The 13,855-nt window shown below is 36.3% G+C and overlaps 1 protein-coding gene across 1 annotated transcript in view; it reads right to left on the bottom strand.

Moving 5' to 3' along the window:
* Window positions 1-10,575, bottom strand: part of DPT (dermatopontin) — a 195,283-nt gene extending 184,708 nt beyond the window's left edge. The window contains exon 1 of the mRNA XM_053706511.1: window positions 10,244-10,575. Within this exon, the coding sequence (XP_053562486.1) occupies window positions 10,244-10,539 (296 nt within the window). The 5' untranslated portion in view covers window positions 10,540-10,575. The remainder of the gene's footprint in view (window positions 1-10,243) is intronic.
* Window positions 10,576-13,855: the final 3,280 nt, after the last annotated feature.

The following is a 13,855-nucleotide window of genomic DNA, read 5'->3' as shown; positions in this document are numbered from 1 at the left end:
AACATTACTCGCGCCTTGGGAGTGCATTAGCCACAGCCTGGAGAAATGGCAGCGACCCAGATCAGCAGTTTAGCACGGACACTGATACCATGGAAGATACTATGCTGAAGTCCACAAACAAAAGCAAGGGACCATCCATGAAACTGCGGGCTTGTGTCCCTTATGGAGGCAAGTGTCATCTAAAGGGAGCGATCTCAGCAACTCGACCTGATAATCCTACCTATACCTACCCAATCTCCTGCTGTTCCGTGCCTGAATCCTACGATGGCTTTAGACTGCTGTGAGCTGAGCGGTCAAACAGATCTGCACACCATACATACCGTCAGCCACTTTGATCCTGCAGACCGCTATGTTGACACTGGGAGGTAAAATGTGGACACCCATTGCGATAGCAGCCCTGGTCCTGCTTTCATCCCGCTCCAGACCCAGCCTCTTGGGGGGCACCAGTTGGTGGTCAACTATATGGGGACATGTTTCTCAGGATTACACAAGTCTACAATATGGACTCTTGTTTAATAAAACTGGTGTAGGCTAGAAACCAACATACGAGTAGACTGGGGTGGTCAGTAGTAAATCCCTCACAGTTCCCTAAATAGACAGACAATTAAGGCTATACGGAATCTCATGAACATGAATGGGACTCTATTTGGGAAACAACCTGTATTTAATATGTTTCTCACATCCCAAGGTTAACAGTTGCACTTTTTATGTTTTGATGTACACAACCTAGATAATATCTATCTATATTTTCTTTGTAACTACTAGTTTGAAACTTGATAAGGCAGTTAAAGCAGCAAACTAAAGATATCTCTTATAAATGCAGCTACCTGTTGGTTATAGCTATATAAGTTGAATGCTTACCTAATATATATTTGCAGGACAAACATATCTCTTTTCTAATAGTTGCACTTTTTATGTTTTGATGTACACAACCTCTATAATTTAATTGTACCTACCAGTTTGAGATTTGATAAGGCAGTTAAAGCAGCAAACTAAAGATATTTCTCATAAATGCAGATACCTGTTGGTTACAGCAATAGAAGTTGAATGCTTACCTAATATATATTTGCAGGTCAAACATATCTCTTTTCTAACAGTTGCATTTTTATGTGTTTTGATGTACATAACCTAGATAATACCTATCTGTATTTTCATTGCACCTACTAGTTTGAGATTTGATAAGGCAGTTAAAGCACTAAACTAAAGATATCTCTTATAAATGCAGCTAACTATAGAAACTGAATGCTCACCTAATATATATTTGCAGGACAAACATATCTATTTTCTCTCACCTAGCAGTAATAATTTTACCACAGTTATATCTTATTTTAATTCCGCCAGCTATACTCAAGAGTGCCTACTTCTTATTCTTCATTATTATGTTCTGGGGTCTCGCTGTCTGCGGCCGGGATGGCAAGATTCTATCATTATTGATAAACAAGTAGGTGTCTCACATTTGGATCCATGTCTATGATAGTGACCTACTAATAATCCTAGCCAAGAAGCTTCAACCTACTTTCAAAATAGGATATGTATGCAGTGTTAAGTATTTCTTCACTTTATCTTTGCTAGATATTCCTATTAACAAACTAAAGCTCTCACTATACAATTAATAACAGATTATTTAGCCAAGGTTACATGTTGTATCACTTTATTAGCTAAAGCGTATCCCCTGAAAACTAGAGTTTACAATATACTGGTGTATGTCATATATGAACTACTGACTAACATTTTGACCTATACGACTGGTAAATTGATGTATCCATGAGCCTAGCCTTGCATACTCTAAGACGTGTACTCACAACCCCTTTTAACTGTTAAGACGCAGGAATGTTACCCATTGTATGATTCAGGATATGTCTTGATATGATGTCCAAGTGTGGCCTCTTAGAAAGACAAGAAGGTTTAAAATTGTCATTGGCATGGTGCTGAACTGCTTTTTTTATCTCTCTTCTTCTTGCAGCAGTTGTATATATTATTTGCCTTACACCATGTAGAGAGCAATCATTGTTTATTACATATGCAACTCTAATATGTTACCCATACGATGTAACTTGCTATAAGCAATTTTAGAATTCTATTGTATATTGCTGCAATCCTTTGTTTGTATGCCAAATCATTACCTCAATAAAAAAATAAAATAAAAAAAAATAATTTTTTTTTTAGAAACTAAAGAACCAAAAGGAATTAATTTGAGATAGGACTTAGACCTGTATCAGGGACTTTGACTTAACCAATTATAAGTATTCAACAAACATTATGATCTATCAAATACTATCTAGATTTGAACTATTTATACACTTAAAGAGACACTGAACCCAAATTTTTTCTTTCGTGATTCAGATAGAGCATGCAATTTTAAGCAACTTATCTAATTTTCTCCTATTATCAATTGTTCTTTATTCTCTTGCTATCTTTATTTGAAAAAGAAGCCATCTAAGCTTTTTTTTTTGGTTCAGTGCTCTGGACAGCATATTTTTATTGGTGGATGAATTTATCCACCAATCAGCAAGAACAACCCAGGTTGTTCACCAAAAATGGGCCGGCATCTAAACTAACATTCTTGCATTTCAAATAAAGATACCAAGAGAATGAAGAAATGATAATAGGAGTAAATTAGAAGGATGCTTAAAATTGCATGCTCTATCTGAATCACAAATGAAAAAATTTGGGTTCAGTGTCCCTTTAAATATGTTGATAAAAGTACAATTGAAAATGATAAATTCATCATCTAACTTATGAACCTATTCAAACTCATTGCTTTTAGTAGGTCTTTTATAAATGCATATGCATAATAGTAATGAGATATTTTATCATCTATCTTTTCTGTGATACATCTGCTGTAGAAACTATTCAACTAAGCTTGACTGTGTAAAAAAGTAAAAAAATAAAATAGTAAAAATATATATATTGTAATGAAATTAACTCAATTTATATAGTGGTCGGACTATGATGTATTTTTCCGAATAATGAGATCTATTCATGTGTTACCTATAGTTTCCCTCATATAAATATTTATTCTTCAAGCTCTTAATCATAGATAGATCTCCATACCTACCGTTATTTTGTCTTTGTCTTTAAACCATCATATTTTTAGTGTGTTCTTATTACTTTGTAATTTATAACAGTTTCTTGAGTTTTATACATGTAATATTCTGTCTTTTTTTGCACTCCCGGTGTTGACGGGTCTGGTCTCTTTGAATGAATTAACCTGTGACAGCGCCCACTAATTTGACCTATACTGAAACTTCAGTCTATAGGACGGGGCTGTCCGCTAGGAGTGCATATACATTGAATAAACGTCAGGTGTTTGGGGGTATGAACTTATACGGGTATTTAAACCTGGATACCTACGCTCCCAAACCATCTATGAAAAAGCGGCAGAGGGGAGTGAAACACGTCAGATGACGTAACTCAAAATTTATCTCATGTGAGTTTGCTTCTACCTTTTAATGCATACCGAATAAATTGTCAATTTTTAAAGGCTTGTGCATAGTGTCAGTTCTCAATAGTTAAGGACTGTGCCTAACTTTTGACCTGTATGGAGAATCTGTTTCTTTTGCATATCTTTGTAGATATTACACGCCTGTGGATCTTAAATACAGCCCTGGAATTCAGGGTGTCATGCCTCCATTATGCTGAAGGACGACAGTGTTTAGTGCAGTATATACAGGTAACCTGTATCACACTCTCCTCCTTTGTTTTTCTGTAAAAGATTTACCCACTGGTCATCGCCTGCATAGTCATGGTCTGATTAATAACAGTCATATTGTGCCAAGCTGCAACCACCTTGTATCTAAACCTCTGTGGACTGCCTCCTTGATTCAGTTCTTTTGACAGATTTGCATTGTAGCCAATCAGTGCTAACTCATAAATAACTCCATGGGAGTGAGCACAATGTTATCTCTGGCCTATCTGAATCATGAAAGTTTATTTTGACTAAACTGTCCCTTTAATAAATCATTAAGTGCATCCACATCTCATATGTATCTATCACCCTGCAGTGACATATTTTGTCCACTCTGTTTGTTTAAGGGGACCATTACAACTCCACCTACCACTTGCATTGTTTTGAGGAGTTGTTAATAGAGTAGAAACAGCTTTGTTTGCTATACACATATATTACAAGTACTGCCCCTGACCAGCATGGTTGACTCCTGGGCACTTATAATTTTGGCTACCCATAATCACACTGAAGTGTAGCAGAGTTATTCCACTGCAGCAGCTACCTAAATGCCAGCCCTGGAGACTCAATTATAAAATTATATTATGATAGTATTGTAAATATAATGACTTTACCTCATTTGTATCAGACGTAAGAAGGTAACTGGGATTAAATGGAGTTTAAAGGGACGTTTCAGCCAAAATTTGAATCCACATGGATACGTTTCACTTTTGAATAGAAACATTTTTGCAATATACATGTGTTAGCAAAAATGGTTCTAATAAAACTATAGCTGTTTCAAAAGTGTATTTAAGTATGCTCCTTGCTCCAGCAATTTTAATACAATACTTGCTCAGAGGGCCTAACATGCTTGTGCCATCTGGTAAATACTGACGGCTAGATTACGAGTCTTGCGTTATTAGTAAAAAAGCAGCGTTAAGGCTCATAACGCTGCTTTTTTACTAACGCTGCTATTACGAATCTTGTAGGTACAGAGGTCCCGCACACTTTTTAGGCCTTACCGCAAATCAACTTACGCAATTTGCGTATAGTCTTTTTTCAATGGGACTTCCATAGCGCCGGTATTATAAGCTTTTTTTTTTCCAACCAAAAAGTGAGCGGTACAGCCTATCCCGCAAGATTTGTAATGCATTATAAAGTCAGTAGTTATGAGTTTTACACTACAGAGCTTTAGCATAAAACTCATAACTAAAGTGTTAAAAAGTACACTAACACCCATAAACTACCTATTAACCCCTAAACCGAGGCCCTCCTGCATCGCAAACACTAAAATAAAATTATTAACCCCTAATCTGCTGCTGCCAACATCGCTGCCACTAGAATAAACATATTAACCCCTAAATCTCCGCACTCCTGCATCGTAAACACTAGTTAAATATTATTAACCCCTAATCTGCTGTCCCTAACATCGCCGCCACTTACCTACATTTATTAACCCCTAATCTGCCGCCCCCAACGTCGCTGCCACTATACTAAATTTATTAACCCCTAAACATAAGTCTAACCCTAACACCCCCTAACTTAAATATAATTAAAATAAATCTAAATAAAACATACAATTAATAACTAAATTATTCCTATTTAAAACTAAATACTTATCTATAAAATAAACCCTAAGCTAGCTACAAAATAACTAATAGTTACATTGGGGCATATTTATCAAGCTCCGAGCTTGATGCCCCGTGTTTCTGGCGAGTCTTCAGACTCACCAGAAACAGCAGTTATGAAGCAGCGGTCACAAAGACCGCTGCTCTATAACCTGTCCGCCTGCTCTGAGCAGGCGGACAGACATCGCCGGAAATCAACCCGATCGAGTACGATCGGGTTGATTGACACCTCCCTGCTGGCGCCCGATTGGTCACGAGTCTGCAGGGGGCGGCGTTGCACCAGCAGCTCTTGTGAGCTGCTGGTGCAATGCTGAATACGGCGAGCATATTGCTCACTGTATTCAGCGAGGTCTGTCGGACCAGGTCCGACAGACTTTGATAAATAGAGGCCATTGTATCTAGCTTAGGGTCTATTTTTATTTTACAGGCAAGTTTGTATTTATTTTAACTAGGTAGAATAGTTACTAAATAGTTAATAACTATTTAATAACTACCTAGCTAAAATAAATACAAACTAAATACTTACTTATAAAATAAACCCTAAGCTAGCTACAATATAACTAATAGTTACATTGTAGCTAGCTTAGGGTTTATTTTTATTTACCTATAAAATAAAACCTAACCTAAGTTACACTAACACCTATCACTACACTACAATTAAATAAATTACCTAAATTAAATACAATTAACAAAATTAAATACAAATACCTAAATTACAAAAAACAAACAAACACTAAATTACACAAAATAAAAACAAATTACAAGATATTTAAACTAATTACACCTAATCTAATAGCCCTATCAAAATAAAGAAAGCCCCCCCAAAATAAAAAAAACCCATAGCCTAAACTAAACTACCAATAGCCCTTAAAAGGGCCTTTTGCAAGGAATTGCCCCAAAGAAATCAGCTCGTATACCTGTAAAAAAAAATACAAACAACCCCCAACAGTAAAACCCACCACCCACACAACCAACCCCCCCAAATAAAACCCTAACTAAAAAAAAACTAAGCTCCCCATTGCCCTGAAAAGGGCATTTGGATGGGCATTGCCCTTAAAAGGGCATTTAGCTCTATTGCAGCCCAAAGCCCTAACCTAAAAATAAAACCCACCCAATAAACCCTTAAAAAATCCTAACACTAACCCCTGAAGATCCACTTACAGTTTTGAAGAGCCGACATCCATCCTCAACAAAGCCAGGAGAAGTCCTCATCGAAGCAGAAAGAAGTCCTCAACAAAGCCGGGAGAAGTCTTCATCCAAGCCGGGAGAAGTGGTCCTCCAGATGGGCAGAAGTCTTCATCCAGACCGCATCTTCTATCTTCATTCATCCGGCGCGGAGAATCCCCTTCTGCCGACGACTACCCGATGAATGAAGGTTCCTTTAGGTGACGTCATCCAAGATGGCGTCCCTTATATTCCATTTGGCTGATAGAATTCTATCAGCCAATCGGAATTAAGGTTGAAAAAATCCTATTGACTGATGCAATCAGCCAATAGGATTGAACTTCAATCCTATTGGCTGATACAATCAGCCAATAGGATTGAGCTTGCATTCTATTGGCTGTTCCAATCAGCCATCCATCTGGATGAAGACTTCTGGCCGTTTGGAAGACCACTTCTCCCGGCTTTGATGAAGACTTCTCCCGGCTTCGTTGAGTACTTATGTCCGCTTCGATGAGGTCTTCTCCCGGCTTCGTTGAGGATGGATGTCGGCTCTTCAAAACTGTAAGTGGATCTTCAGGGGTTAGTGTTAGGTTTTTTAAGGGTTTATTGGGTGGGTTTTATTTTTAGATTAGGGCTTTGGGCTGCAATAGAGCTAAATGCCCTTTTAAGGGCAATGCCCATCCAAATGCCCTTTTCAGGGTAATGGGGAGCTTAGGTTTTTTTAGTTAGGATTTTATTTGGGGGGTTGGTTGTGTGGGTGGTGGGTTTTACTGTTGGGGGGTTGTTTGTATTTTTTTTACAGGTAAAATAGCTGATTTCTTTGGGGCAATGCACCACAAAAGGCCCTTTTAAGGGCTATTGGTAGTTTAGTTTAGGCTAGGGTTTTTTATATTTGGGGGGGCTTTTTTTATTTTGATAGGGCTATTAGATTAGGTGTAATTAGTTTAAATATCTTGTAATTTGTTTTTTATTTTGTGTAATTTAGTGTTTGTTTTTTTATGTAATTTAGGTATTTGTATTTAATTTAGTTAAATGTATTTAATTTAGGTAATTTATTTAATTGTAGTGTAGTGTTAGGTGTTAGTGTAATTTAGGTTAGGTTTTATTTTATAGGTAAATAAAAATAAACCCTAAGCTAGCTACAATGTAACTATTAGTTATATTGTAGCTAGCTTAGGGTTTATTTTATAGGAAAGTATTTAGTTTTAAATAGAAATTATTTAGTTATTAATTGTAGGTTTTATTTAGATTTATTTTAATTATATTTAAGTTAGGGGGTGTTAGGGTTAGAATTAGGGGTTAATAAATATAGTATAGTGGCGGCGACGTTGGGGGCGGCAGATTAGGGGTTAATAATTTTAGGTAGATGTTGGCGATGTTAGGGACGGCAGATTAGGGGTTAATAATATTTAAATAATGTTTGCAATGCGGGAGTGCGGCGATTTAGGGGTTAATATGTTTATTATAGTGGCAGCGATGTCCGGAGCGGAAGATTAGGGGTTAATAAGTATAATATAGGTGTTGGCGATGTCAGGGGCGGCAGATTAGGGGTTAATAAGTGTAAGATTAGGGGTGTTTAGACTCGGGGTTCATGTTAGGGTGTTAGGTGTAAACATAAAATGTGTTTCCCCATAGGAATCAATGGGGCTGCGTTACTGAGCTTTACGCTGCTTTTTTGCAGGTGTTAGACTTTTTCTCAGCCGGCTCTCCCCATTGATGTCTATGGGGAAATCGTGCACGAGCACGTACAACCAGCTCACCGCTGACTTAAGCAGCGCTGGTATTGGAGTGCGGTATGGATTTTGCTCTACGCTCACTTCTTGTCTTTTAACGCCGGGTTTATAAAAACCTGTAATTCCAGCGCTGTAGGTAAGTGAGCGGTGACAATAACGTGCAAGTTAGCAATGCACCCCTCTTACCGCAAAACTTGTAATCTGGCCGTCAGTTTGTTAATTGCTGACATGATACAAGATCCACTGGTGATATGAACAGCAGCAGCATTTAAAATGCTGATGCACTGAGAATATCTAGCTATGCTTCACATGCACGTGCAGAGAAAAATGTTAACAGTAAAACAATAACTTTTGCTAGAAGCATTTTTGTCAATACAATTATATTGCAAATATATTTCTATTCAAAGATGTAATTAATCTATGTGCATTTACCAGTATGTCCCTTTAAAAATAGATTTACAAAAGTGTACATGTAGAACAGGGTGATATAAAGGTAGGTATTTTTAAAGGGACAGTATACACCAGTTTTCATATACCTGCATATAATAGACACTACTATAAAGAAGAATATGCACAGATACTGATATAAAAATCCAGTATAAAACATTTTAAATTTAGTAGTCTGTAAACGTGTGTATACATCTGACACTTTGTGGCTTGGTTAGGAGTCTGAAAATCAGCATAATGTTGTTAAAAAAATAATCAAAACTAAATATTGTTACAAACACACTCCTAGACGGGCTCTATAAATGGATTATCTACAAAATATTTGTACAATGTCCCTTTAAGAATATTTCAATAGCTCTCAATTTCACCAGTTCAGAAATTGCACTGCCGTTATACTGTTCAAATACAATGTGGAAAAATGTAGGCTTCAGGTTACCAGTCTCATGTATTATGCATGCTAGTTATTTTATAAGCATACGATCACAGAATCATTTGATTATAAAGTATGTCGCACAAGAGGTAGGCGTGAACCATGTTTAAACATTTTTGCATGATGACTTATTCAGTGATAACCACACCCATCAGCTAAAGATTTGGGATACAAAAGGCTGAAGAATAAATATAACTTCTGTGTCCATTTAGATCTGGTATATTTGTCATTTTTACTTACAAATAACATATCTGAGTGCAGTGGTCCACAGCTTCAAAACCAATTTCTCTCTCTCTCTCTCTCTCTCTCTCTCTCTCTCTCTCTCTCTCTCTCTCTCTCTCTTTCTCTCTCTTTCTCTCTCTCTCTCTCTCTCTCTCTCTCTATATATATATATATATATATATATATATATATAAAATAGACCTCTATGTATGGGAATCTGGTATAGTTTAACAGCTGCTCAGGAATCAGAGGTGTGAATGGTCTGACTTTTCAAAGTAACACGATAATCAGATCAATCAAGTTCACAATTGGTAATGTAAAAAAAAATGAAAAAACATAAGAGAAAAAACATTCTCATTTTAGTGAATACTATTAACATTTAAAAAATAAAATGTAAAAACGAAAAGTCTAAATATATATATACTTTAGAAAAATCACAAATCATTGGTATATTTTTCTTAATATAAAATATTTAACACCTTTGTAGCCAATGAATTTAAAAATTAGATGATCAAAAGTCTAATCTCTGCTTTTATAAGAGTTAAATAAAACTTTATTTTACATTTTTTTGTGCACAATTGCAAACACTATATGGTAATTAGAATGACAACATATAAAGTCCTCTTTTTAAAATAAAATAATTACTTTAACCATTAGGTAACCGATTAATGTAATATTTAGATGAATTACAAATCTAATCTCCAGTTAACTTAATAAAAGCTAAAATAAACTTGCTATTATTTTAGTTGTTTTTGTACAATCTAAATGCACTTATAAAAACATATATACATTTATTTAGATTATTAAATAAAATCTTATGTCCTTTAACCTCTATAAGAATTAAAATAAACTTGTCATTTGTATTGCTGTATTGGTACAACCTTAACACATGTGATACACATATGGTGATATCTTAGGTTCATAAAATATATAATTTCCATCTAACATTTCTTACCATTCCATGCCTGCTCTGTTAATCTCTTCCCACCAGCATTCTGTAGGTTCCCCAAGCTCATAACCAGTGGGCATGCATCCGTAGTTCCACCGCCTGTCCGACCCATCTTTTTTACTATACATACTTCGTATTGCAACGATAACCTGCCCATGGGGGCACTGGAAGTTAAATCCCTGTCTAAAAAGATTTACCCACTGGTCATCACCTGTATAGTCATGGTCTGAGTAATAATAGTCATGTTGCGCCCATGCTGCAACCACCAACTGCAGAAATAATCCAAACAGAAACAACATCATGTTGCCTTTGTTACTGGCATGGACTATAGAACTCACTTTGCTGTTCTCTTGCTTTTTTATTCATTTCAGCATTTGGTTTCCAGATGTTCAACATCTAGAGCCAAGTGTAGTTTGTCATTGCTTAGAAAAAGAAAAAAAAAACCTAAAATTGTTATTATAAGTTTTGAATTTTAAGGTGGATGAAACCAGTAAAATACAATTGTCTTCTAGAAAATATTAAAACGTAGGGATGCCACCTTTCTTGGAAAAAATATTGACTATGCTAATTAGCATATACAGTATTAGCAAATCTAATTATTAAACTTGCGTTTAGATTTGGATGATTGCAAAACAATCACAAACTCTGCTGTATTATTTGCATTAGTTTGAAAATGAAAAATGAGAGCTTCCTTTAATAAACAACTGAATGAACAATTACATGCAACACAAAAATCTAGATGATTTGTTCATGCTGTTCCATTGCTCTAAAGGCGGGAAAGGTAGTTCTGCAGAAGGGAAAGTCTTTTCTGTATGGAGGAAAGGCTTCACATTTTACACTATTCAATAGCGATTCAGCAATGTCCATGACAGTTGATTGATCCCTGTGTGGACAATACGATATACTTTTGTTCTTGACAAAACTGACTCCATAAAAAAAATACATTCTACAAAAACAATATTTTTTGTGCTGCTACTGGCTTGTAGCAGTAGCAGTAGCTACTGCTTAACCTTTAAACTGCTTTCCAGTTGCTCCTCTGCTGTACTAAAGATGTTTCTCATAGGAAGTAAGTTGTGAATGAATTTCTGTTTTTGAATAATGTTGTCAAAATTAAGCTAAACTGAATTACTTCATGAACTAATTTTGAAAGAAACAAAAGAAAATGTTTTCTTGTGACTAATGATTTATCCAAAAAAATGTTTTTGTCTATGCCCATGTATACTAATTTTGCAGCTTAAAGGGACATGATACCAAAATGTTGAAACACTAGAAAGTGATGCAGCATAGCTGTAAAATGCTGACTAGAAAATATCACCTGAACATATCTATGTAAAAAATGAAGATATTTTAGCTCAAATTTCCCCAGTAGCTGCATCCCATTGTAAAAGGACATTAAGCAGCCAATCAGGATGCTAGTATCGGGATTTGCAAGGGAGTGTGCAGCTGGCAAGTGCAGGCACAGTCATGTTATTTCCCTCCTCAGTTGAAGGAAGTTTACTATTAAATCTTGCAAGATTTCAAATAAATCTCATAATATTACAATAAAGCAAAGTGTGACTGATGAAGCTGATTGGCTGCAGTTTTTTTTGAACATACAGCTGACAGTAGCTGAAGATTAACTGTTTACAGAGCACTTATTATTGTGAGCTGAAGAAATTTTGAGGTAAAATATCTTCAATTTTAACATAGAGATATTCAGGGGATATTTTCTTGTCATCTTTTTACAGTTATGCTGCATCACTTTCAAGTGATTTAGTATATAGGTATTATGTCCCTATATGTCCGAAACTAAAGCTGAGGAAGCTGATGTTAAATTAATTTTAAATATGATTCTCATGCACCCCAACACTATTAACCACTAATCTGCCACATCCCCCTTCGCAAACTGCCCCTCTACACTATTAATCCCTTATCTGCCACATCTCCATTACAAAATACCCATCTTCACTATTAAACCTAATCTACCATAACCCCATCACTATTAACCCCTAAATTGCCACAACCCTCACTGCAATAAACCCCCTAACCTATAAACTCCTAAACCCCCACCGAAATAACCCCTACACTACTTAACCCATAAACGGCCATTACCCATATCACAATAACCCCTACACTACCTAACCCCTAAACCACCTTTATCTCATCGCAATAACCACCTACTCTATTAACCCACTAACAGATAACCCCCAAGACACCTAACCAAAGACCCCCTAAGTTACTAAATAAAAACACTACCATAAAATATACATTACCAAAAATAAAAAACACTACTAAAAAAGCCCTATCCTAAAACTAAAGAACCCTAAAAATGCCCCTTAAAACCTTATACCCCACAACTAAAAAAAAAACTATCTTTAAAAAAAACCTAATCTAAAAAATCGCCCTGAAAAAGGAATTTGTCGGGCAGTGTCCTAGTTTAAATGATTATAGCTCTTTCGCAAAAAAGTGATCTTAGCTCTTTTGCAAGAAAGTGATCTTAGCTCTTTAGCAAAAAAGTTATTATAGCTCTTTTGCAAACAAAAAATTTTCTAAAAAAAAAAAAGAAACCCCCAAAAAAACCTAAAGCTAAACCCCAAAGTTTAAACTCACCATCTTGAATCTAGATCCTTTGGAGGGCAGCGGCAGGTCCATGGCAGCACTCCTTGATCGTCTTGGGTGGTCCTCTTCTGATCTTCCACCGATCCTTCTTAATGCTGTCACTGCAGCACACTGAAGATTGAATGCAAGGTTCCCCCTTATATAGGGGTGCCCTTGCATTTCTATTGGCTGATTTTTTAATTCAATTTAAATCAACCAATAGAAAAAGCTTTCATGCTATTTTTTTAAGTGGTTGGGCATTTAGGGAACATTTTTTGCAAAAGAGCTATAGGGGCAGATTTATGAAGCAGTCAAGCTGCTTATTCCACACGAGCATTCATGCTCGCCGTAATCAGAGTTAAGAAGCAGCAGTCATAAGAACACTGCTCCTTAACTCGTCCGCCACCTCTGAGGCGGCGGACAGCAATCATCCCGATCAAATATGATCGGGTTGATTGACACCCCCTGCTAGCAGTCGATTGGCCGTGAATGTGCAGGGGGCGGTATTGCACAAGCATTTCACATGAAATGCTTGTGCAATGATAAATATCTGTCGGCATTTATCGATGTCGGGCAGACATGATCCGCTACAGCGAATCATGTATGCCCAACACATGATAAATGGGCCCCAAAATCTCTTTTTTGCAAAAGACCTAAGATCGCTTTTTTGCAAAACAGCAAAGATCACTTTTTTTCAAATGAGTATAGGTTTTTTTTTAGTTTTTTTTTTTTTTTAAGGTTACTATAGTTTTTTTTTATTTTTGTTAATTATTTTACTGGTAGTGTTTTTTATTTTTTGTTACTTAGGGGGTCTTATGTAGAGGTTTTGGGGGGTTAGCTGTTAGGGGTTTAAGTAGTGTAGGGGTTATTGCGGTGGGGATAATGGCGGTTTAGGGTTTAGGTAGTATAGGGGTTATTGCGGTGGGGGTAATGGTGGTTTTTGAGTTAAATAGTGTAGGGGTTATTAGAGTGGGGGTTGTGTCAGTTTAAGGGTTAATAAGTTAGGAGGTTTATTGCAGTAGGGGTTGTGGTGGTTTAGGT

Source organism: Bombina bombina, chromosome 3 (genome assembly GCF_027579735.1).
Source record: "Bombina bombina isolate aBomBom1 chromosome 3, aBomBom1.pri, whole genome shotgun sequence".
Taxonomy (NCBI): Eukaryota; Metazoa; Chordata; class Amphibia; order Anura; family Bombinatoridae; genus Bombina; species Bombina bombina.
Note: the sequence above shows the minus strand (reverse complement) of the source record. Positions and strands in the feature narration are given on the sequence as shown.